At 44.2% G+C, this 26,067-nt stretch overlaps 1 protein-coding gene across 2 annotated transcripts in view; it reads left to right on the top strand.

The window, feature by feature from the left end:
- The window catches only part of vps41 (VPS41 subunit of HOPS complex), a 241,139-nt gene that overhangs the window by 94,064 nt on the left and 121,008 nt on the right, over positions 1-26,067 (top strand). For both annotated transcript variants that reach the window (XM_072252115.1, XM_072252108.1), the window contains exons 6-8: positions 3,585-3,647; positions 19,703-19,768; positions 25,537-25,656. In XM_072252115.1, coding sequence (XP_072108216.1) covers positions 3,585-3,647; positions 19,703-19,768; positions 25,537-25,656 — 249 coding nt within the window. The remainder of the gene's footprint in view (positions 1-3,584; positions 3,648-19,702; positions 19,769-25,536; positions 25,657-26,067) is intronic.

Raw genomic sequence — 26,067 nt, 5'->3', positions numbered from 1 at the left:
CCCTGACTAATCAAGAACCTATAAACCTCTGCTTTAGATATACCCAATGACTTGGCCTCCCCAAACATCCATGGTAATGCATTCTACAGATTCACCACTCTTTGGCTGAAGAAATTCCTTGTCATTTCTTTTCTAAAGGGGTGTGTTTGTGTTTTGAGGCTGTGCCCCGGGTCCAAGCCTCTCTGACAAAAAGAAACTCGTGCTCTGTGTCCAAGCAACTTGTTCCCCAAACAAATTCCCTCAAGAACCTATAAAATAACCATTTTAGGCAGCATGATAGCATACCGCTTAGCTCGATCAGTTCACAGTTGCTGTGGGTGATCCGGTTTCCTCTCACACTCCAAAGACGTACGGGTTAGGGTTAATAAGTTGTGGGCATGCTCTGTTGGTGCCAGAAGATTGCCAAGACTTGCAGGCTACCCAGCACAAACTTCACTGCTTAAAGTATCGCGATGTATGTATTTCATTTCTAATCAATGCAGCTACAGAGAAGGCAAAACAGCAGCTACATTTCATTAGGAGTTTGGGGAGATTTGGTATGTCAGCAAAAACACTAGCAAACTTCCACAGACGTACGGTGGAGAGCATTCTAACTGGCTGCATCACCGTCTGGTATGGGGAGAGGGTCGAAGAAAGCTGTAGAGGGTAGCCAGCTCCGTCGTGGGCACCCGTCTCCCCAGCATCCAGGACATCTTTAAGGAGTGATGCCTCAAAATGGCGGCATCCATCATCAAGGACCCCCATCACCCAAGTTACGGCCTCTTCTCATTGCTCCCTTCAGGTAGGAGGTACAGAAGCCTACAGGCGCACATTCAACAATTCGGGAACAGCTTCTTCCCCTCTGCCATCTAAATGGACATTGAACCCATGAACACTACCTCACCACTTTTTCATTTCTATTTTTGCACAACTTATTTAATTTAACTATTTTATATGCTTGCTGTAATTTACTGTTATTTTCCTATTATTATGTATTGCATTGAACTGCTGTTGCAAAGTTCACAAACTTCGCGACACATGCTGGTGCTGATAAACCTCATTCTGATTCCGATGTTTCGATGTGCTGGTGACAAATGAAGCTAATCTTGCCATCGTGGCTTGTCATCTCTTTAATCACCTCACACACAGTGATTTCCAGGTCATTGCTGTCATGTATGCACAGAGCAAGTACGACAACAGAAGAGTAAACGTACTTTTACATGAGTTAGCCTCGTTACCATGGTAAACACCAAGTAACAGACAGAGTGACAGCAATGAGAAGAGCAAACGGAGCCAGAAGTCCCCATGTCCCTGAATCTGCATGCGAAGGAACATCCACCCATAGACAAGCACATTCAATCCGCTGAGCGACCAAGTGACAGTTTTACATTTGGGTTCTCACCATGTTCTTGATAAGTTCAATCACCATTCATCGTCAAAGTTATGATCAAAATGTAGGTACAGTACTGTGCGAAAGACTTAGCCACATATATTTAACTAGGATTTTTGCATCGTACTGTAGTAATTTTATGCACTGTACTGCTGCAGCAAAAAGCAACAAATTTCATGAGATATGTGAGTGATGATAAACCTGACTCTGATATGGGTCTCTATTGTGGACTGAGAGTGGGAAGGGGGCAGGGAGAGGGGAATCACGGTTGGGAAAAGGGGAAGGGAGAGGGGAGGGAGCAGGAAGCATCAGAGGGACATTCTGTAATGATCAATAAACCAATTGTTTGGAATCAAATGACCTTGCCTGGTGCCTCAGGTCTGGGTGTGTCCGCACCGGCACCAACCCCTGGCACACCTTCTCTGCCACCTGTCCCACACCCCTCCTGCGACAATCCACCCTCACCATGCCCAAAGTCCTTTGCCCCTGCCAGATTTACAAACTCGCTCTCCACTCCATGTTGATAAATACTGTACTGTGCAAAAGTCTTAGGCACCCTAGCTATATACACTGTTTGTGCCAAAGAGTTCAGCACCGTAGTTTATGTTACTATATATGACTCACTTTGCTGCAGTAATTTACAGAAACAAAAAATTACAATAGAATTTATGAAAAACTTGCATATAGACTGACAACCAGTGTGCAAAAGAAGACACATTGTGCAAATAAAATCTAGTATTGAACATATATAATATACAAAATAAACCTGAGTTGTAAGGAGTCCTTGAAAGTGAGTCTGTAGGTCATAGAACGAGTTCAGTGTTGTGGTGAATGAAGTTACCCTTGCTGGTTCAGGAGCCTGATAGTTGTTCTGAACCTGGAGATGGGAGACCTGTGGATACTGTCCCTCCTGCTTGGTGGTGGTGGTGAGAAGAGAGCATGGCCTGGATGGTGGGGATTTTTAATGCTGGATTCTGCTTTCTCTACGTAAATGTACTGTGCGGTGGGAGACTTTGCCTAAGATGGGCTAGCTGTATTCACCCTGCTACTTGCTTCCTTTCCAGTTCTGACGAAGGGTCTCAGCCCGAAACATTGACTGTTCATTCATTTCCATAGATGCTGCCTGGCTTGTAGAGTTCCTCCAGCATTTTGTGTGTGTTACTCTGGATTTCCGACATTTGCAGAATCTCTCATGTTTATGATTCACCACTTTCTGTAGTTTTTTTGTCCACTCCTGGGCATTGGTGCTTCCATACCAGGCTGTGATGCAGCCAGTTAGGATACTCTCCAATTTGCACCTGCAGACATTTGTCAAAGTTTTTGCTCAATCAACGCAAACTTCTAAGGAAGTAGAGGTCCTGCCGAGCCTTCTTTCCAATGACTCTTACTGTTTGTCGCAGGACATATCTTCTGACATGTTAATGCCAATGAATTTAAAACTACAGACCCTCTTCACCTCCATTCCTCTCATGAGGACTGGCTCATGGACCTCAGGCTTGTTCCTGATAGCGAGAGTTCGCTGTTTGGTTTTGCTGACATTGAGTGAGAGGTTGTTGTTATGGCAACACTCAGCCAGATTTTCAATCTCCCTCCTGCAGTGTATGCTGACTCTCTGACGGTGGTGTCTGAAAAGAGGATGCTGTCCAAGTTGCATGCCATCTAGGACAATGTCTCCCATTCACTACATAATGTACTGGTTGGGCACAGGAGTACATTCAGCCAGAGACACATTCCACCGAGATGCGGCACGGAGCGTCATAGGAAGTCATTCCTGCCCGTGGCCATCAAACTTTACAACTCCTCCCTTGGAGGGTCAGACACCCTGAGCCAATAGGCTGGTCCTGGACTTATTTCCTGGCATAATTTACATATTATTATTTAACTATTTATGGTTTTATATGGCTATATTTATACTCTATTCTTGGTTGGTGCAACTGTAACGAACCCAATTTCTCTTGGGATCAATAAAGTATGTCTGTCTATCTATCTACCTATTTTTGATTTGACCAACAACAGTGGTGTTGTCAGTAAACTTAACTACAGCATTGGAGTTGTACATAGCCCCACAATCATTGGTATAACGTGAGTAAAGCAGGGAGATAAGCACACATGATTGAGTACATTTTATCGTGCATGGTTATATTGTAGCGCATTCTTCTTGTGCAAGTTTTGCTTCTCTCTGGTTTTGTGACCGTGCTTTTTGTTTACCAAACAGGTCCAGGTGGTCGGACTGTACACCAGAGAAGGATTTCATGAAAGCTTTGACTGCCCTATCAAAGTAAGTGTATTGAAATCATAATCTGTTGATAAACTCTACTCATTGCCCCATTCACATCTCAGTTTGCTGTCTTCTAACTCATTACTGGTTGTATGTGTCCTTGCTATATCAAGAGTTTTCAAACACACAACTGAGGTGGAAACCGTGCCACCCATTCAAACCCAGATCTTTTGTTCGTTTGCTCGTTGGCATCCGTCCGTCTCGAAGGACAATGGGTGATGATGATCATCATCACAAGCCTGGGCAGAAGGTATGGAGATCCTGAGATGCCCAATTGTCTAGATCCCCCTCTCAGCCTCACCAGTGTAGTCCAAAGGAAAGCTTATGAAGCAATACATTTGGCACCAGCTTGGCTGCAGGAGCTGCCGGAAGGATGGTCAATGACGTCCAGCTACCTTAGGGCCTCCAGTCCGGATTTGCTTTCTGGGTTTACTCCCGCAGCCTTCATCTTTCCCGAAGCTGCCCACAAGGTAGTGGGGCTATTTACCCGTAGCTGGAGATCTGGTTCACACACACCAGGTCGAGTCCACACACCAGTGGGCCTGCGTGCTACGTGTGCAGGGGCCAGACCTCCTCCTCTGTAGTTCAGCCTGAGTCCGAAAGGAGTTCAGTTTCCGTGTGTCGCCAGCGAGGAGGCACTACAAGAGGCTTGCTGTTGGAGAGGCTGTGTACTGGCAGGGAGAGACTGACACATTCAGCTCTCCTTTTCACAAGACTGCCAGCCAGCGGTGGAAGCTGAAAGTGACAGCGAGAAGCACTACCCACTACACTGCCATACTAGACGCATCATGACAACCGTTTTGACTCCATTTTTAGTAGAAAGCTATTATGACGACATTCCCGACTGACCATTTTAACAAACTTGGTTAGTTAATTATCATCATTATGTACCGTGTCATGTGACGTAGGCGATCACGGTCTCATGACCAAGATTGTTCTTGTTAAATTTTTCCATAGAAGTGGTTTGCCATTGCTGCCTTCTGGGCAGTGTCTTTACAAGACAGTGTCTTCAGAGATTGTCTGCCTGGTGCTAGTGATGGCATAACCAAGGACTTGTGATATGCACCAGCTGCTCATATGACCATTCACCACCTGCTCCCGTGGCTTCACGTGACCCTGATTTGGTGGGGGGGGGGGGGGTTAAGCAGGTGCTACGCCTCGCCCAAGGGTGACCTGCAGGCTAGCGGAGGGAAGGAGCACCTTTGGTAGGGACATATCTCCACCCAGCCACTGATGGTCTTTAGTAGAATGTCCTTATGACAACATCCCCTACCAACCATTTTAACAAAATTTGTTAGACATGGCTGTTTTAATGGTTTGACTTTTAAAAAATGCAGGGAACAAGTGGTAAGTGAGATTGGAATAGGTCAGTGGACCATAAGACATGGGAGCAAAATTAGGCCATTTGGCCCATCAGGTCTGCTCTGCCATTCCATTGTGGTTTATTTATTATCCCTCTCAATTCCATTCTTCTGCCTTTTTTTTCCGGTAGACCTTTGACACCCTTATGAATCAAGAATCTATTCATCTCTGCCATAAATATACATAAAGACTTGGCCTCCACAGCTGCCTGTGGCAATGAATTCCACAGATTAACCACTCTCTGGCGAAAGAAATTCCTCCTCATTTCTCTGCTAAAGGGACGTCCATGTATTCTGAGTCTGTGCCCTCCGGTCCTAGACTATAAGAAACATCCTCTCAGTGTCCACTCTACTTCGGCCTTTTTCATTAGTACCATTATTAAAGGATCACTTTATTCATCATATACATTTATATTTATCTCCTGTTAGGAAACGAGTTAGGACAAGTGACGGAAGTCTGTGTAGGGGAGCACTTTGGTTCCAGTGATCATAACACCATTAGTTTCAACTTGATCATGGACAAGGATAGACCTGGTCCTAGAGTTGAAGTTCTGAACTGGAAGAAGGCCAAATTTGAAGAAGTGAGAAAGGATCTAAAAAGCGTGGATTGGGACAGGTTGTTCTCTGGTAAAGATGTGGTCGGTAGATGGGAAGCCTTCAAAGGAGAAATTTTGAGAATGCAGAGTTTGTATGTTCCTGTCAGGATTAAAGGCAAAGTGAATAAGAATAAGGAACCTTGGTTCTCAAGGGATATTGCAACTCTGATAAAGAAGAAGAGGGAGTTGTAGGATATGTATAGGAAACAGGGAGTAAATAAGGTGCTTGAGGAGTATAAGAAGTGCAAGAAAATACTTAAGAAAGAAATCAGGAGGGCTAAAAGAATACATGAGATTGCCTTGGCAGTCAAAGTGAAGAATAATCCAAAGAGCTTTTACAGGTATATTAAGAGCAAAAGGATTGTAAGGGATAAAATTGGTCCTCTTGAAGATCAGAGTGGTCGGCTATGTGCGGAACCAAAGGAAATGGGGGAGATCTTAAATAGGTTTTTTGCGTCTGTATTTACTAAGGAAACTGGCATGAAGTCTGTGGAATTAAGGGAAACAAGTAGTGAGATCATGGAAACTGTACAGATTGAAAAGGAGGAGGTGCTTGCTGTCTTGAGGAAAATTAAAGTGGATAAATCCCCGGGACCTGACAGAGTGTTCCCTCGGACCTTGAAAGAGACTAGTGTTGATATTGCGGGGGCCCTGGCAGAAATATTTAAAATGTCGCTGTCTACAGGTGAGGTGCCGGAAGATTGGAGAATGGCTCATGTTGTTCCGTTGTTTAAAAAAGGATCGAAAAGTAATCGGGAAATCATAGGCCAGTAGGTTTAACGTCGGTACTAGGTAAGTTATTGGAGAGAGTACTAAGAGACAGAATCTACAAGCATTTGGATAGACAGGGGCTTATTAGGGAGAGTCAACATGGCTTTGTGCGTGGTAGGTCATGTTTGACCAATCTGTTGGAGTTTTTCGAGGAGGTTACCAGGAAAGTGGATGAAGGGAAGGCAGTGGATATTGTCTACATGGACTTCAGTAAGGCCTTTGACAAGGTCCCGCATGGGAGGTTAGTTAGGAAAATTCAGTCGCTAGGTACACATGGAGAGGTGGTAAATTGGATTAGACATTGGCTCAATGGAAGAAGCCAAAGAGTGGTAGTAGAGAATTGCTTCTCCGAGTGGAGGCCTGTGACTAGTGGTGCGCCACAGGGATCAGTGCTGGGTCCATTGTTATTTGTCATCTATATCAATGATCTGGATGATAATGTGGTAAATTGGATCAGCAAATTTGCTGATACAAAGATTGGAGGTGTAGTAGACAGTGAGGAAGGTTTTCAGAGCCTGCAGAGGGACTTGGACCAGCTGGAAAAATGGGCTGAAAAATGGCAGATGGCGTTTAATACAGACAAGTGTGAGGTATTGCACGTTGGAAGGACAAACCAACGTAGAACATACAGGGTTAATGGTAAGACACTGAGGAGTGCAGTCGAACAGAGGGATCTGGGAATACAGATACAAAATTCCCTAAAAGTGGCGTCACAGGTAGATAGGGTCGTAAAGAGAGCTTTTGGTACATTGGCCTTTATTAATCAAAGTATTGAGTATAAGAGCTGGAATGTTATGATGAGGTTGTATAAGGCATTGGTGAGGCCGAATCTGGAGTATTGTGTTCAGTTTTGGTCACCAAATTACAGGAAGGATATAAATAAGGTTGAAAGAGTGCAGAGAAGGTTTACAAGGATGTTGCCGGGACTTGAGAAACTCAGTTACAGAGAAAGGTTGAATAGGTTGGGACTTTATTCCCTGCAGCGTAGAAGAATGAGGGGAGATTTGATAGAGGTATATAAAATTATGATGGGTATAGATAGAGTGAATGCAAGCAGGCTTTTTCCACTGAGGCAAGGGGAGAAAAAAACCAGAGGACATGGGTTAAGGGTGAGGGGGGGAAAAGTTTAAAGGGAACATTGGGGGGGCTTCTTCACACAGAGAGTGGTGGGAGTATGGAATGAGCTGCCAGACAAGGTGGTAAATGCGGGTTCTTTTTTAACATTTAAGAATAAATTGGACAGATACATGGATGGGAGGTGTATGGAGGGATATGGTCCGTGTGCAGGTCAGTGGGACTAGGCAGAAAATGGTTCGGCACAGCCAAGAAGGGCCAAAAGGCCTGTTTCTGTGCTGTAGTTTTTCTATGGTTTCCATGGTTTCTTATTAGGAATTTACTATGAGGTGTTGGCGAGATATGCACAAAAGACAACAACATTCAACAACGATAAAGAACTTTATTAAAAATCAAGTTAGTAGTATAGATATTAAAAATTTATCATCCAGGAGAGTATGCAGCATACAACCCTGAGATTCCTCTTTGGTTTGGAGCAAAATGTGCAAAAACACAGAAATAAAATAAAATGTTCTGTTACATATATTCTTCACATTGTATGCTCTTCCATTTGTTTTCCAATAACCTGAGTAACACATACACAATGTTGGAGGAACTCAGCAGGTCAGGCAGCATTTACGGGGGGGGGGGGGCAATAAACTGTTGATGTTTCGAATAGATACCCTTCATTGGGACTGGAAGGGAAGGAGAAAGCAGCCAGAATAAGAAGTTGGGGGGAAGGTTAAGGTGTACAAGCAAGAAGGTGATAGGTAAAGCCAGTTGAGGGGGCAGGGAGGAGGGGGGTTACGAAGTGAGAAGCTGGGAGGTGATAGGTGGAAAAAAGTGAAGGTAGATGAAGGGGTGAAGAAGAAAGAATAGGAGAAGAGAATGGACCAAGGGAGAAAGGGAAGGATAAGGGAAACCGGGGGAGGAGATAGACAGGTCAGGAGGTAGAAGAGGTAAGAAGGGAGATGAAGTGGGGAATTCAAGAAGAGGGAAGGCAAGTGGAAAAAAAATTAATGGAAGGAGAAATCGATCAGGTTGGTGGCATGACGATCTTAAAGGCATCCGTTAGTCTTGCAAGACCATGGATCTGCGCCTGGAAAGTCTTCACTCTCCAGGACGCAGGCCTGGGCAAGGTTGTATGGGAGACCGGCAGTTGCCCATGCTGCAAGTCTCCCCTCTCCACGACACCAATGTTGTCCAAGGGAAGGGCATTAGGACCCATACAGCTTGGCACCAGTGTCATCACAGAGCAATGTGTGGTTAAGTGCCTTGCTCAAGGACACAACACGTTCGCTCAGCTGGGGCTCGAACTCACAACCTTCAGGTAGCTAGTCCAATGCCTTAACCACTTGGCCACATGGCCACATGAAGATCAACATTGCCTATAAAACGTATTCATCCCCCTTGAAAATTTTCATGCTTTATTGCTTTACAACATTGAATCACAGTGGATTTAATTTGGCTGTTGTTGACACTGATCATCAGAAAAAGACTCTTTTGTGTCAGAGTGAAAACAGATCTCTACAAAGTGATCTAAATTAACTACAAATATAAAGCACAAAATAATTGATTCATAAGAATTCACTCCTATTAATATGACACCCCAAATCATCACCTGTGCAGCCAGTTGGTTTTAGAAGTCACATAATTAGTTAAATGGAGATCACCTGTGTGCAGTCAAGGTGTTTCAATTGACTGTAGTAAAAATACACCTGTATCTGAAGTGACCAAGTACTGGTGAGTCAGTATCCTGGCAAAAACTACACCACGAAGACAAAAGAACACTCCATGTAACTCCACAAAAAGGCTATTGAAAAGAACAAGTCAAGAGAGGATTCAAGAAAATTTCCAATTCATTGAATATCCCTTGGAGTACAGTTAAGTCAATCATCAAGAAATGGAAGTCTATGGCACTAATGTACGTTTGCAAATCTGCTTAGAGCAGGCCGTCCTCAACAAAATGAGTGACCTGACCGTGCAAGAAGGGGAGGCCACTGAGAGACTTACAACAACTCAGGAGGAGTTACAAGCTTCAGTGGCTGAGATGGGAGACACTGTGCATACAGCTGTTGCCCAGGTGCTTCACCAGTCGCAGCTTTATGGGAGAGTGGCAAAGAGAAGGCCACTGTTGGAAAAAAACTCACATGAAATCTTGGCTAGAGTTTGCCAGAAGGTATGTGGGAGATTCTGAGGTCAGCTGGAAGAAGGTTTTATGGCCTGGTGAAACCAAAATTGAGCTTTTTGGCCATCAGATTAAACACAATGTTTGGCATAAGCCAAGCACCACACATAATTAAAGACATTCCATCCCTACCGTGAAGCATGGTGGTGGCTGCATCATGCTGTGGGGATGCTTCACTGCAACAGGCCCTGGAAGGCTTGTGAAGGTAGAGGGTAAAACGAATGCAGCAAAATACAGGGAAGCCCTGGAGGAAAACCTGATGCAGTCTGCAAGAGAACTGCGACTTGGGAGAAGGTATGTTTTCCAGCAAGACAATGACCCCAAACATAAAGCCAGAGCTACACAGGAATGGCTTGGAAAGAACAAAGTTAATAGCCTGAAGAGGCCAAGTCAGAGTCCAGACCTCACTTCAATTGAGAGTTTGAGACTGGACTTGAAAAGGGCTGTTCACTCATGATCCTCATGCAATCTGACAGAGCTTGAGCAGTTTTGTAAAGAAGAATGGGGAAAAATTGCAGTGTCCAGATATGCAAATCTGATGGAGACCTATCCACACAGACTCGAGGCTGTAATTGCACCAAAGGTGCATCTACTGAACACTGACTTGAAGGGGGTTAATACTTCTGCAATCAACTATTTTGTGTTCAATAATTGTAATAACTTTAGAGCAATTTGTAGAGATCCTGCCAAAGGATCACTGCCTGAAACGTTGTCTGTACTTTTTTTCGTAGATGCTGCCTAGTCTGCTGAGTTCCTCTAGCATTTTGCGTGTGTTGCTCGGATTTCCAGCATCCGCAGATTTTCTCATGTTTGTAGAGATCTGTATTCACTTTGACACGAACGAGTCTTTTCTGTTGATCAGTGTCAAAAAAGCCAAATTAAACTCATTGTGATTCAATGTTGTAAAACAATAAAACTTGAAACTTCCCGGGGGCGGGGGAGGGTGTGAATACTTTTCATAGGCACTGTATATAATTTCATTTTTTGTTTACTTTGTACTACCTCAATGCACTGTATGAATATTATGCAAGACAAGCTTTTCACTGTATCTCCGCACGTGTTCAAGGTTCAAAATAAATTAATAATCAAGGTACATAGACTCAGTGGCCACTTTATTAGGTACCTCCTGTAAGGTGAGGAGAAGAGAAGGGGTAAGAGCCTCTTACCTCTGGAGGGGAATGGAAGAAGAGAGAAGGGGAAGGGAGAAAAGTTGCTGGAGGTTAGTAAAATGGTGAATGCTGTAAGTTGGCTCCCATTCTTGTGTTGCTACCCCTCCTTGCTATGGCTGTGCTGATTGAAGCTACTGAATTTAGAACCTCCCCATGTTGGGGATTTCTCAGAAGGAGCTTACCTTATGCCATTTGTCCTTGTACTCTTGAGGCTCGTAAGAGTTTTATCGATTTTCAATCTTGTAAAAAGCTGGAAGTCTATTGAAGAAAAGCTAATTTGTAACCACCGTGTCATAATAGAGAAGGCTTGTAATTTGGTGATTAATTCAAAAAAATTTCTGTAAACATCCATCTCCTGCTCATGTATATACCTCATGTAGCTGTAATTGGTTAAATAAGTGGACGATATGACCACTTCTCTAACCCCCTGGTTGGATTTGAGGAAAGGAGGAATGGGGCTTGTTTTGATGTGGTTTTGTTGCTTGTCGTGTTCTGTGTTGTTCTGCACAGTGTTGGGGCATGCTACGTTAGCACTGGGAAGTGCAGCCACACTTGTGGGCAAACCCAGCACATCCTTTGACATCTAGATTGTTGTTGCAAATGCTGCATTTCACTGTATGTTTTGATATACAGGTTCATATTCAGATTTGTTTATCACATGTACATTGAAATTCATCACCTGCGAATCTGCTGGGGTCGTCTGTTGTGTTCAGAGTTCCTGGTGCAGCTTCCTCTACTTTGGTGGGACCCTTCATAAATTGGGGGACTGCTTTGTCAAGCACCTCCACACCATCTGCCACAAGCAGAGCTTCCTGGTGGCCGGAATTTTAAATTCCGATTCCCAATTATTCTGAGTGGTGTAATAGCAACAACCCCTCACTCAATGTCAACAAGATGAAGGAACTGCTTCTAGACCTGTGGAGAGGGGAACCAGTGGTCCATGAGCCAATAAACATCCAAGGTGGAGAGGGTCAGTAACTTTAAATTCCTGGGTGTCACTATTTCCTGGACCTATCATATAAATATAATTGCAAAGAAAGTACAACATTGCCTCTACTTCTTCAGGAACCTGCGGAGATTTGGCATGTCATCAAAACCCTTGGCAAATTTCTATAGATGTGTGGTGGAAAGTATGCTGACTGGATGCATTATGGAATGGTATGGGAACATACCCTTTGGGTCACAATGTTGTGCCAACTATGTAAAATTGCGTAGAATTTCTCTATCGCATAGCCCTCTATTTTTCTAAGCTCCATTTAAGAGTCTCTTAAAAGACCCTGTTGTATCTGCCTCTACCACCATCACTGGCAGTGCATTCCACACACCCACCACTCTCTGTGTGAAAAAACTTACCTCTGACATTCCCTCAATACCTATTTCCAAGCACCTTAAAACTACGCCCCCTTGTGTTAGTCATTTCAGCCCTGGGAAAAAGCCTCTGGCTATCCACACGATCAATGCATCTTGTACACCTGTATCAGGTCACCTCTCACCCTCTGTCGCTCCAAGGGGAAAAGGCAGAGTTCACTCAACCTATTCTCGTAAGGCATGCTCCCCAATCCAGGCAACATCCTTGTAAATCTCTTTGTAAATTAGTCTGTGTGGTGTAATAACAGCTACCTCTCGCTCAATGTCAACAAGATGAAGGAACTGATTCTAGACTTGTGGAGAGGGGAACCAGTGGTCCACGAGCCAATAAACTATCAGAGGGTCAAAGGTACAGAGGGTCAGTAACTTTAAATTCCTCTCTCTATAGTATCCACATCCTTCCTGTCGTGAGGTGACCAGAACTGAACACAGTACTCCCAGTGGGGTCTGACTAAGGTCTTATATAGCTGCAACATTCTCTCATGGCTCTTGAGCTCAATCTGTGAATCTGTGGAACGCTCTGCCACAGACTGCAGAAGTGGCCAAGTCTGTGGGTATATTTAAAGTGGTAGTTTATTGTTTCCTGATCAGTCAGGGCATCAAAGGATATGGCGAGAAGGCAGGTGTTGGGTTGATTGGGATCTGGGATCAGCCATGATGGAATGGCAAAGCAGAGTCGATGGGCTGAATGGCCTAATTCTGCTCTTATGTCTTATGGTCTAAGCCCCTTTGCCATTCCTCTCACACACCTAGACAGGTGAAGATTAGAAATGTTAGCTCTGTCACACTTATATTGATTCATGTAGTGAAATGTGTCATTTTCATCAACAACAAACACAGTCAGAGGCTGTGCTGTACATGTGATAAATCAGCTTGAATCTTGAATTAATTTGAACAGTGCAAGAAAAGCTTTTCTCTGACGGCATCTATATCGTCAAAAAATCTGTATCCGGGAATGAGAGGGTTACCGTTTGAGGAATGTCTGGCAGCTCTTGGGCTGTATTCCCTGGAGTTCAGGAGAATAAGGGGGGATCTCATAGAAACATTCCAAATGTTAAGAGGCCTGAACAGGTTAGATACGGTAAAGTTATTTCCCATGGTAGGGGAGTCTAGGACGAGAGGGCATGACTTCAGGTTTGAAAGACGTCCATTTAGAAGAGAGATGTGGAGAAATTATTTTAGTCAGAGGGTGATAGATCTGTGGAATTTGTTGCCACGAGCGGCTGTGGAAGCCAAGTCATTGGGTGTATTTAAGGCAGAGGTAGATAGGTTCTTGATTAGCCGGGGCATCAAAGGGTATGGGGAGAAGGCATGGGAGTGGGGGTGACTGGAAGAATTGGATTAGCCCATGATTGAATGGTGGAGCAGACTTGATGGGCTGAATGGCCTACTTTGCTCCTATGTCTTATGGATGGGTGAACGAGCATTTTGAAAGTTTATTTGTAACCGATATATAAATTATCACAATTTTTAAATGGCACATTAAGTGACAGTTAATGTCTTTTGTTTTATACTCTCACTGAGTTGGAAAATCCACGGCAGAGTGTGCTTTGGAAAGCTACCTTTTAATCAGGATGGTGATAAAAACCGGAATTTCGCGGCAATTTAGGAAAAAGAGCTTTAACCAGTGACCAATCGGCGTTTGGGATTGATTAGCAAGAGCAAATTAAGGAAGGCAGAGGCAAACACAGCAGTGATCGTCTGAGTGAACAGAGTAAGAGTGGTGATCTTGAGGCTTTAGCTCTCCGAGGCTTCATCAAAATGAGGCTTCTCTCAGAGAAAGCAAAGAGAAGCTCAAGGTTGTGTTTTTTCCCTTTCCTTCTTTATACCTGCTCAGCTAGGACAGTAAAGATGCCAGACAGGATAGCTGAATGCTTCCCTTGCAGGTTGTAGGAAGGCAGAGAAACGTCCAGTGTCCCTCAGGACTACACCTGTAAGAGGTGCATCCAGCTGCAGCCTCTAACAAACCGTGTTAAGGAGTCGAAGCTGGAGCTGGATGAACTCTGGATCTTTCGGGAGGCTGAAGGGGTGATAGATAGGACATATTGAGAGGTAGTTACACCCAAGGTGCAGGGCACAGGAAACTGAGTGAGAGTCAGGAAGGGGAAAGGAGTTAAGGAGTCAGTGCACAGTACCCCTGTGGCCATCCCCCTCAACAATAGATATATCACTTTGGAGCAACACACACAAAATGCTGGAGGAACTCAGCAGGGCAGGCAGCATCTATGGAAAAGAGTACAGTCGACGTTTTGGGCCAAAACCCTTCAAAAGGTTCCAAAACGTCGACTGTACTCTTTTCCATAGATGCTGCCTGGCCTGCTGAGTTCCACCAGCATTTTGTGTGCGTTGCTTGGACTTCCAGCATCTGCTGATTTTCTCCTGTTTATATTACTTTGGAGGGGTGACCTAACAGGGGAAAGTCACAGTGGTCAGGTTTCTGACACTAAGTCTGTCTTTGTGATTTAGAAGGGAAAGGAAGAGAAGGGGCACACTGTGGTGATAGGTGATTCATTAGTTAGGGGAATGGGCAGAAGGTTCTGTGGTTATAAAAAAAACACAAGATTCCCGGATGGTATGTTGCCTCCCGGGTGTCAGGGTCCATTATTATCTCGGCATTCTTTAGTGGGAGGGTGAACAGCCAGAGGTTGTGGTCCGTGTAGGTTCCAGTGACATGGGTAGAACAAGTGACAAGGTTCCACATAGAGAGTTCAGGGAGTTAGGTGCTAAGTTAAAGTTAAAGGGCAGTACCTTCAGGGTTTTGATTTCAGGCTTGCTACCCATGCCACGTGCTACTGAGGCCAGAACTAGGAAGATTATACTAAGGATTTGGTGTAGGAGGATGGGCATAAGATTTTTGTATCATTGGGCTCTCTTCCAGGTAAGGTGGGACCTTTCCTAGGGGGAAGGTTTGTTAATGCTGCATGGTGGGGTTTAAAGTAGAGTTTCAGGGAGATGGCTGATGATGACAGAGCAGCAATGGCTGGAATTTCTGGAATCAATTTGGAAGGCACAGGATATATTAACTCCAAAGAGGAAGAAGTATTCTAAAGGCAAGATGTCGGTGACCAGTGGTGTTCTGCAGGGATCTGTTCTGGGACCCCTCCTCTTTGTAATTTTTATAAATGAACCTGGAGGAGGAATTAGAAGGGTGGGGTAGTAAGTTTGCTGATGGCTCCAAAGATGAGGGTGGTGTAGATAGTCTGGAGGGTTGTCAGACGTTACAGCAGGACATCGATAGAATGCAGAACTGGGCTGAGAAGTGGCAGATGGAGTTCAACACAGATAAGTGTGAAGTGGTTCATTTTGGTAGGCCAAATTGAAGACCTAATGGTAAGACTCTTGGCAGTGTGGAGGATCAGAGAGATCTTGGGGGCCAGGTCCATAGGACACTCAAAGCTGCTGCACAGGTTGACAGTGTTGTTAGGAAGGTACATGGTGTGTTGGCCTTCATTAACCATGGGATTAATTTCAAGAGCCATGAGGTAATGTTACAGCTATATAAGACTTTGGTCAGACCCCACTTGGAGTACTGTGCTCAGTTCTGGTCACCTCAGTACAGGAAGGATGTGGATACTATAGAGAGTGCAGAGGAGACTTACAAGGATGTTGCCTGGATTGGGGAGCAAGCCTTATGAGAAAAGGTTGTGTGAACTTGACCTTTTCTCCTTGGAGTGATGGAGGATGAGAGGTGACCTGATAGAGGTGTATAAGATGATGAGAGGCATTGATTGTGTGGATAGTCAGAGGCTTTTTCCCAGGGCTGAAATGGCTAACATGAGCGGGCATAGTTTTAAGGTGCTTGGAAGCAGGTACAAGGGGGATGTCAGAGGTCAGTTTTTCACACACAGTAGTGGATGCATGGAATGCACTGCCAGCAACAGTGGTAGAGGCAGATACAATAGCATATTTTAAGAGACTCTTAGATTGGTATGTGGAGCTTAGAAAAACAGAGGGCTATACGGTAGGGAGATTCTAGACAGTTTCTAGAGTAGGTTACATGGTAAGCACAACATTGTGGGCCGAAGGGCCTGTATTGTGCTATGTTCTTTGTTCTATATTCTGTGACACACCCGTAGCTAACAAGAGAAATCAAACACGAATTCTCCAGATGCTGGAAATCAAAGCCAGCATAACAGCCAAAGAGAGGGCATTCAATAGAGCAAATTTAGTGGGAAGTTAGAGGACTTGGAGGCTTTTAAAACTAGCAGAAGGCAAATAAATAGTCATTAAGAAGGAAAAGATGAAATATGAAAGTAAGCTAGCCAGTAATATTAAAGAATATACGAAAGGTTTCTTCAGGTACCTGAAGCGTAAAAGCGAGGCGAGATTGGGTATCGGACCACTGGAAAACTGTGCTGGAGAGATAGTGTTTGGAGACAAGTAAATGGTGGGCAAACTGATTCAAGAATTTTGCATCAGTCTTCACTGTGGAAGATTCTAGCAGTATGGTGGAAATTCCAAGCGTCAGGACACAAAGTATGTAAAGTTACCATTACTAGGGAGAAGGTTCTTGGGAAACTGAGAGGTCTGAAAGTAGATAAGTCACCTTGACCAGCTGGTATACACCCCAGAGTTCTGAAAGAGGTGGCTGAAGAGATCGTGGAGGCATTAGTAATGATCGTTCAAGAATCAGTAGATTCTGGAATGGTTCTGGAAGACTGAAAAATTGCAGATGTCACTCAGCTCTTCAAGAAGGGAGAGAGACAGAAGAAAGGAAACTTTAGGCTAGTTAGTCTGACCTCTGTGGTTGGAAAGAGGTTGGAGACAATTACCAAAGATGAGGTCTCAGGGTACTTGGAGGCACGTGATAAAATTAGCCGAGTCAGCATGGTTTCCTCAGGGGAATATCTTTCCTGACAAATCTGTTGGAATTCTTTGAAGAAACAACAAGCAGGATAGACAAAGGAGAATCAGTTGGTGCTGTGTACCAGGATTTTCAGAAGGACTTTGACAAAGTGCCACACATAAGGCAATGAACTCTGAGCCCATAATGTTACAGGAAATATTCTAAAGCAGTAATTGATTGATAGGAGGCAAAGAGTGAGATCACAACCTTTTCTGGTTGGCTGCTGGTGATTATTGGTGTTCCAAAGGGGTCTGTCATGGGACCGGATTCTCTTAAGGTTAATTTGCAGGTTGAGTCTGTGGTGAGGAAGGGAGATGTGATGTTAGCATTCATTTCAAGAGGACTACAATATAAAAGCAAGGATGTAATGTTGAGACTTTATAGAGCACTAGTGAGGCCCCACTTGGAGTATTGTGAGCAGTTTTGGGCCCTTCATCTCAGAAAGGATGTGCTGAAACTAGAGAGGGTTCAAAGGAGGTTCATGAAAATGATTCCAGGTTTGAATGGCTTGTCATAGGAAGAACATTTGATGGCTCTGGGCCTGTATTCACTAGAATTCAGAAGAATGAGTGCTGACCTCATTGAAACCTATCAAATAGCGAAAGACCTTGGCAGAGTGGATGTGGAGAGGATGTCTGCTGTGGTGGGAGAGTGTAAGACCAGAGGACACAGCCTCAGAATAGAGGGCTATCCTTTTGGAATGGATATGAGGAGGAAACTCTTTAGCCAGAGAGTGGTGAATCTGTGCAATTCTATGCCACAGGCAGCTGTGAAGGCCAAGTCTTTATGTATATTTAGGGCAGAGGGTGATAGATTTTTGATTGGTCAGGGCATGATGGGAGAAGGCAGGAGATTTAGGCTGAGAAAAGAATTGGATCTGCCATAATAAAAATACAGAGCAGACTTGATGGGCCAAATGGCCTAATTTTGCTACTATATGTTATGGTCTTATAGTCTTATGGTCTTATTTGCAGCTATGAATAGAGGGAGAGCTGTAGGGAATGCTGAAAACAAATTTGGAGAGAGAAATCTGTAAGAATGCTGTACGTACAGTTTAGGCCATAGATATTGGTCAAGGATTTTACCTGGACTTGAGGACAGGAGTTATTGGGAAAGGTTGAATTGGTCATGGGTTCAGGGTGAAAAACGAAGTGTTTAAGAGGAACACGAGGGGAAACTTCTTCACTTAGAGGGTGATGAGAGTATGAAAAAAGCTGCCAGCGGGAGTAGTGGATATGGGTTTGATTTCAACGTCTGGATAGGTACATGGATGGGAGGTGTAAGGGGGTGGGTGCTACGGTCCCAGTGCAGGTCAATGGGAGTAGGCAGATTAACCACTTGGCACGGCCTAGATGGGCTTTTTTCTCGGCCGACAGCAGTCAGTGTGGGACCAATAAAAAGAAAGGAGCTGTAAGCAAAGTGGCCATTGTTAGAGTGGCCCAGCTTTGGCTCAACAGGCTGAGGAAAGAACAGGCTTGGGGAAGCACAGGTGGAGGTTCTAAGTAAGTAAGTAAAGCTTCTACTCAGTATTTTGTTTTCTCTTAGTGCATGCCTAGTGTGCTGAGAATCTATCTGGAGGTAGTGGTATGTTCATTGTGTGAGATGTGGAAGCTTTCTGTTTCTGTGCTGTAATGCTATGATTCGATATCTGGCTCTTGTTGCTCTCAAGCGGAGAACCAAATTGGTGTTATTGCAATGAATTACGCCCAGCACCATCGTGTTGTTCAGAGAGAAGTTTTGAAAGCACAACTGGGGAAAGTACTGCAATAAGCAGTCTACTAATGGTTTTCAATTCTTGTTGAACCAGTCATTCCTTGTACAATCCCCAGATTCCCTATCAGGAAGCACCTTCACGACATGGCCCATTCCAAATCTCTCAGGTTTGCTGTGCGTGGCAGAAGTCTCAGCTTGACCATTGATTGGCGATATCAGGAGTTTCAGGAGATTTCGTATGCCTCCAAAGACTCCCATCAAATTTCTATGGATGTACCATGGACAGCATTCTGGCTGGTTGCATCATATGCTGGCATGGAGGCTCCAACTTGCAGGATCGGATTAAGCTGTAGAAGGTTGTAAACTCAGCCAGCTCCTTCACGGACACAAGCCTCTCCACTATCGAAGGCATCTTCAAAGGTGATGTCTCAAGAAGACAGTGTCTGTCATTAAGGACCCCCATTACCCAGGACTTGCCCTCTTCTCATTACTACCATCAGAGGGGAGGTACAGGAGTGTAAAGACACACACCCAACAATTTGGGAACAGCTTTTTCCCCTCCTCCTTCAGAATTCTGAACGGACATTGAATGCTGTGTCACTATTTTGCTTTCATTTGTACTATTTATTTTTTTAAAGTATTTGTTATTGTAACTAATGGTAATCCTTTCTTATGTTTTGCTGCTGTAAAACAACAGATTTCATGACATATGTCAGTTATGATTATTCTGGTTCTGATTTTGATGTCCACATCTTGAGAGTGAACCAAAGAAACTACAAGGACTACTGACCTTGTAGTTGACCATCCTGAAGAAGGTCTCGGCCCAATACACTGACTGTTTACTCTTTCCCATAGATGCTTCCTGGCATGTGGAGTTCCTCCAGCATTTTGTCTGTATTGCTTTGATTTCCAGGATCTGCAGATTTTCTCTTGTTTGTGGAAGGACTATTCAGCATTCTCAGTTTCTTTTTGTCTTCATTGATATTTTAGATCGTGGCTCTTCACCCACAGTTCAGCAGATCAAGCAGCAAGCAGTTCATCACGGGGTCAAATAAGGTAAGCTTTGAATTTTTCTATATGTGTTAGGAACGACTGAACTACAGAGCAGTACAGGGCAATGTGGGCAGTACGGCAGCGTACTGTTTAGTGTAAAGCTATCACAGCGCCAGCGACCTGGGTTCAATTCCCACCGCGGTCTGTATGTTCCCCCTGTGACTGAATGGGTTTCCTCCAGGTGCCCTGGTTTCCTCCCACATTCCAAAGCTGTATGGTTTAGTAGGTTCTTTGGTCACGTGGGTGAAATTGGGTGGCACAGGCTGGTTGGGCCTGTTACTCTGCTGTATCTCTAAATAACTATATAAATAAATGGTATCTTTGTCACGGTGATATGTGACAAAGTTAAAGTGCAGCATGGTTAACAATATTTGCAGGAGTCAAATGGCTCAAGGTGGCAGCTTATTTTAAAAATTCGCATCTATTTTGTGACTGTAGTGTCCTTCTCAGAATAATTCAAACCACTTTGACATGAGATTTGATAGAGGTATACAAAATCATAAATGCAAGCAGGCTTTTTCCACAGTCTGCAGATACTGGAAGTCCAAAGCAACACACACACAAGGCTGGAGGAACTGAGCAAGTCAGACAGCATCAGTGGAAAAGAGTAAACAGTTGACGTCTCGGGCTGAGACCCTTCTTCAGATGTGAGAAGGAATGGGGCAGGTGGGGGGAGGGGAAGGAGGGTAGCTGGAAGGTGACAGGTGAAGCCAGGTGGGTAGGAAAGATCAAGGGCTGGAGAAGAAAGAATCTGATAGGAGAGGAGAGTGGACAACAGGAGAAAGGGAAGGAGGAGGGGAGCCAGGGAGAAGTAACAGGCAGGTGAGAAGTGAAAGGTCAGAATGGGGTTTAGAGGGAGGGGATTTGTTCGTGGAAAGGAGAAATCGCTATTCAAACCATCAGGTTGGAGACTAGCCAGATGGAATATAAGGTGTTGCTCTTCCACCCTGAGGGTGCCTTCATCTTGGTACAAGTGGAGGCCATGGATCGGCATGTTGGAATGGAATTGGGAATCAGAGTTAAAATGTTTGGCCACCTGGAAGTGCCATTTGTGGTAGATGGTGGGGAGGTGCTTGACGAAGCTTGTTCTGCTGAGGTTGGGCGAAGTTAGAACTGGAGGTCCTGGGTTAAAGATACAAGGTGAACTTCTTCACTCAGAGGGTGGTGCGAGTGTGGAACGAGCTGCCTGCAGAAGTGGTAAATGCGGGTTTGATTTCAACATTCAAAAGTAATTTGGATAAGTATGTGGATGGGAAGGATATGGAGGGTTACAGTCTGGGTGCAGATTGTTGGACTAGGCATAATAACAGCTTGGAACAGGTTGGATAGGTTGGAAAAACCTGTTCTGTGCCTTAGTGTTCTATGGCTCCATGACTTTATAATACCAGAAGTTCATAAGACACAGGAGTAGAATTGGGCCATTCAGCCCATCCAGTCTACTCTGAGATCATGGCTGACTTCATTATCTCTGACAACCTAATTTCCCTGCCTTTTCCCTGTACTTTTGAAACCCTTACTAATCAAGAACCTATCAAACTCCACTTTAAATGTACTCAATAACTTGGCCTCCACAGCCATCTATAGCAATGAATTCCGCAGATTCACCACCTTCTAGCTAAAGAAATTCCTCCTCATCTCTGTTCTAACTGGACGTCCCTCTATTTTGAGGCTGTGCCCTTTGGTCCTACAACCCTCCCCCCACTATAGGAAACATCCTCTCTACATTTTTGTTCATTTTTTTTCTGAAGGGAGGGGGTATTTTTGCAGGGAGGTTGATGATTGTGCTGCCTTTCTTTTCTTTCTTGGTTTCATGGCTACCCGGAGAAGAAGAATTTCAAGTTGTCTTTGATAATAGATGAACCGTTGAACCTTTTGAACTTCCACTCTGTCTAGGTCTTATTATATCTGATATGTTTCAGTGAGATTCCCCCCCCCCACCCAATTCTTCTAAACTCCGGCAAGTACAGGCCCAGAGTCATCATTAACCCTTCCATTCCCATTTATAACCAGTGAAATGCTGATAAAGTTTACTCATTATTGTAGGTAATAGAAAATCTACGCCTCTTTAAGGATTCTAGCATCTTGTCATTCTTTTCCGTCCTAACTGGCGGCAATGCTTAAAGGAAAGGTTCCAGAAGGTCTGCCTCCCTGTAGAGAAGGTGCCTGCCTGTCTGTGTGCGGATGGCACATACTAGATGAATAGTCCGTAACTCTGCACGTTCCCTTGCTTACTGGGGCACTTTGTTAGTTTAACTTATCGCTCTCTGAGGATGGCCGGTACTGATGCATGGTGTCAGAAGTCCTGCTTGGTAAAGTTGTGAAATCCAGAGACCATGGCTCAATTCCTGACAAATAATGAAACCCTTGGATGTGCTAGGAGCCGGCAAACTCTGTAATTCAATTCGAACTGCGCACCGTGGAACAAATTAAAATGACCATAAGTGGGATGTCTGGGTGCATAACCTGAATAATGAAAGAAAAAACCCAGCAAAAATTTGACCACTAAGTATTGAAGTGGATATCAAAAATATACAGAACGGGTGCAAACAATGATGCTATTTTATCCCATTGCCCTCAAGACTTGTACTATAAAACCCTCAAAAGAATCCTCGAAGAATGCAACCATCATTTTATGCAGAGGGTGGTGAATCTGTGGAACTCATTGTCACAGTCAGTGTGGAAGCCACGTCTTTACATATATTTGAAGTGGAGGCTGATATATTTGGTAAGCATATTAAAGGTTATAGTGAGAAGACAGGGGAATGAGATTGAGAGGGATAATAAATCAGCCACGATGGAATGGCAAAGCAGACTAAAATGGGCCAAGTAGCCGAATAGCTCCTATTTCCTATGGCTTACTTAATTTAATTTTTGATACATATTCTTATTGTAATTTGTAGTTTTTTAAATATATTGCGCTCTAATGCTGCTGCAAAACAACAACATACATTCCCTTTCACTTATCTTCATATCGTCTTCAAACCTGGCACAAAGTCATTGACTCCCTTATCCAAATCATTGACATACAAAGTAAAAAGAAGCAGTCCCCATACCAGAACACCATTATTCAGTGGCAATCAAACAGAATAGACCCCCTTTATTCCGACTCTTTGCCTCCTGCCAATCAGCCAATTTTCTATTCTTGCTAGTACCTTTCCCATAAGACCACGGGCTCTTATCTTGTTAAGCAGTCTCATGTGCGGCACCTTGTTAAAAGCCTTCTGAAAATCCAAGTACACAAAATCCACTGACTCTCCTTTGTCTATCCTGTTATTTCTCAAAGAAATTCCTTCCGGTGTAAGGTGAAGTTGGTGAGACACAGTGATGCTTTAGTGGCAACAAACAAATCTGCCAACTACTCTGTTAATCACAGTTTTTCTCTGGCCAACAAACACTGCGATCAGTAGCCTGTAACTTCCCTTTCGGAGGAGTGCTTTTGAAGTGCCTGTACAACTTGGCATTTTTACGGTGTTCTGGGAGAGTCTGTGAGCTGGAGCCTCAGAGGCGCAGTATGGTTGTGGCGGCACGGCGGGTACGGACTGCATCAATGCAGTGGGAACCGAGCCCGAGAGCGAGGAACAAGCTGATGTTTGGCCATCGCTGGAGTGGACGTGGGGCTGAATCGTAGCAGCACGGTCTGGGTCGGAGAGCGAGGAACGAGCTGATGTTTGGCCATCGCTGGAGTGGATGTGGGGCTGAATCGTAGCAGCACGGTCTGGGTCGGAGAGCGAGGAACGAGCTGATGTTTGGCCATCGCTGGAGTGGACGTGGGGCTGAATCGTAGCAGCACGGTCTGGGTCGGAGAGTGAGGAACAAGTTGATGATTGGCCATCGCTGGAGTGGACGTGGGGCTGAATCGTAGCAGCACGGTCTGGGTCGGAGAGCGAGGAACAAGCTGATGATTGGCTGACTTACAGCTTGGGATGTCGGAGTTTGGAGTTCAATTCTGGCACCTACTGTAAGGAGTCTGGCCGTCCTCCTCATGGAACGTGTGGGTTTTCTCTGGATGCTCCGGTTTCCTCCCACAGTCCAAAGACGTATCAGATAGGTTAATTGGTCATTGTAGATTGTCCCATGATTTGGAGTATTGTGTACAGTTCTGGTCACCGATTATAGGAAAGATGTCAACAAAATTGAGAGAGTACAGAGAAGATTTACTAGAATGTCACCTGGATTTCAGCACCTAAGTTACAGAGAAAGGCTGAACAAGTTGGGTCTTTATTCTTTGGAGCATAGACAGTTGAGGGGGGACTTAATAGAGCTATTTAAAATTATGAGGGGGATAGATAGAGCTGACGTGGATAGGCTTTTTCCATTGAGAGTAGGGGAGATTCAAACAAGAGGACATGAGTTGAGAGTTAGGGGGCAAAAGTTTAGGGGTAACATGAGGGGGAACTTCTTTACTCAGAGAGTCGTAGCTGTGTGGAACGAGCTTCCAGCAGAAGTGGTTGAGGCAGGATCGATGTTGTCGTTTAAAGTTAAATTGGATAGATATATGGACAGGAAAGGAATGGAGGGTTAAGGGCTGAGTGCAGGTCGGTGGGACTAGGTGAGAGTAAGCGTTCGGCACGGACTAGAAGGGCTGAGATGGCCTGTTTCAGTGCTGTAATTGTTATATGGTTATATGGATTAGGTTAGGGTTAATTGGGGTTGTTGGGTACAAAGGGCTGGAAGGACCCACTCCATACTGTACCGCTAAATAAATAACTGGAACACCCAAGCTCTGCGTTGAACCTGGGTCTCCGGTGCTGTGAGGCAGCAACTCCGTTATCATCTGATTCTGGTCTTACCTCCCACCATCGCCCATGGATTCGATTGGCCTCATCTCTCATTTTCCTGTTCTTCTCAGTGAGCTCTCGACAGCCAATAATTGGCTTGATTTTCTACTTGTGAATCAATTAACACATTTCCATCAGTGGCAATGTTGCCTTTAAGATTTGAATTTGGGTACTTATGGTGACTAATAGTATTGAAGGGATAATTAGTGAGTACCCGGAATGAACTGCCAGAAGAACTGGGTGAGTTGAGTACGATTGCAGCATTTACGGTCCGTTTGGATGGCAGGTTCTTAGAGGGCTATGAGCACAAATAGAGAGGTTGCTGTGGGTCAGAATGGACCAGTTGGGCTGAAGGGCCAGTTTCTGTGTTTATATAACTCTATGACTCTCTCACCACATTTAACAAAGCCTAAATACAAGAGATTCTGCAAATGCTGGCAATCCAGAATGCTGGAGTCGGTTTCCTCCGAGTGCACCAGTATCGAACTGCACTCCAAGACTTACGGGTTAGTAGGTGAATTGGTCACATGGGTGTAATTGGGCAACATGGGCATTATGGGCAGAAGGTCCTCTTACTGTGATGTATCTGTAAGTGAAAAAACGAACCAGAGTCTGCACAGGGAACAATCCAAGGCATTGTTATGGCTTATACATTACCAAGTTCAAGTCCAAGTCAAGTTTATTGTCATGTATGCTGCCAAGTGAGACAATGTTTCTCCGGACCAGGGTGTCAAACGCAGTAGTACACGCAACACGCAATAACTTAGAAAAGAAAGAATTAAATCTACAAATAAATTACACATACAGTAGATAAACCAAGTAAAGTGCATAAGTTAAGTTTCAGACTTCCCTAATTTTGAAAAGTTTAATTTAGTAAAGGATAACTCACAATATAATAAATTAAGAAGATTGTAGCTGGACTTGTGATATTTGCAGTAATTTTCAATCTTTTCTCACTTCCTCTCCCTTCTGTTTCCACACGTTTGCTGCTAGTTGCTGCTGTACGAACGGAACTGGCTGAACCGGTGGAAGATGACGGTGTTGCACGAAGGAGAAGGCACCATCACGAATGTGAAATGGAGAGGCAGCCTCATTGCATGGTCAAACAGTGCGGTAAGGAATCTGCTGCTTTCCAATAATGCGCAGACATTTAAGGAATTATTAATAAAGAGGAAGAGGGCAAGTAAACTGGAGGTGTAAATCTGATTTCTCTCACTTTGTTCTTTTATTCGTATCATCCGCAAACTTAGTCACAAAGCCATCAATTCTATCATCCAAATTATGATGTAATAATGTAACATTAGAATGTAACGTAAAAAGAATTGGTCCCAACACAGACCCTTGTCTCCGGCAGCCAACCAGAAAAGACTCCCTTTATTCCCACTCTTTGCCTCCTGCCAATCAGGATAGAATCTTTCCTGTAATATCATGGGCTGTTAACTTGTTAAGCAGCCTCATGTGCGGCATCTTGTCAAAGGCCTTCTGAAAATCCAAGTACACAACATCAACCAATTCATCTTTGTC

The sequence above is a fragment of the Mobula birostris genome, chromosome 1 (assembly GCF_030028105.1).
Source record: "Mobula birostris isolate sMobBir1 chromosome 1, sMobBir1.hap1, whole genome shotgun sequence".
NCBI classification, from domain to species: Eukaryota; Metazoa; Chordata; class Chondrichthyes; order Myliobatiformes; family Myliobatidae; genus Mobula; species Mobula birostris.
This window is presented reverse-complemented; position numbering and strand designations above follow the sequence as displayed.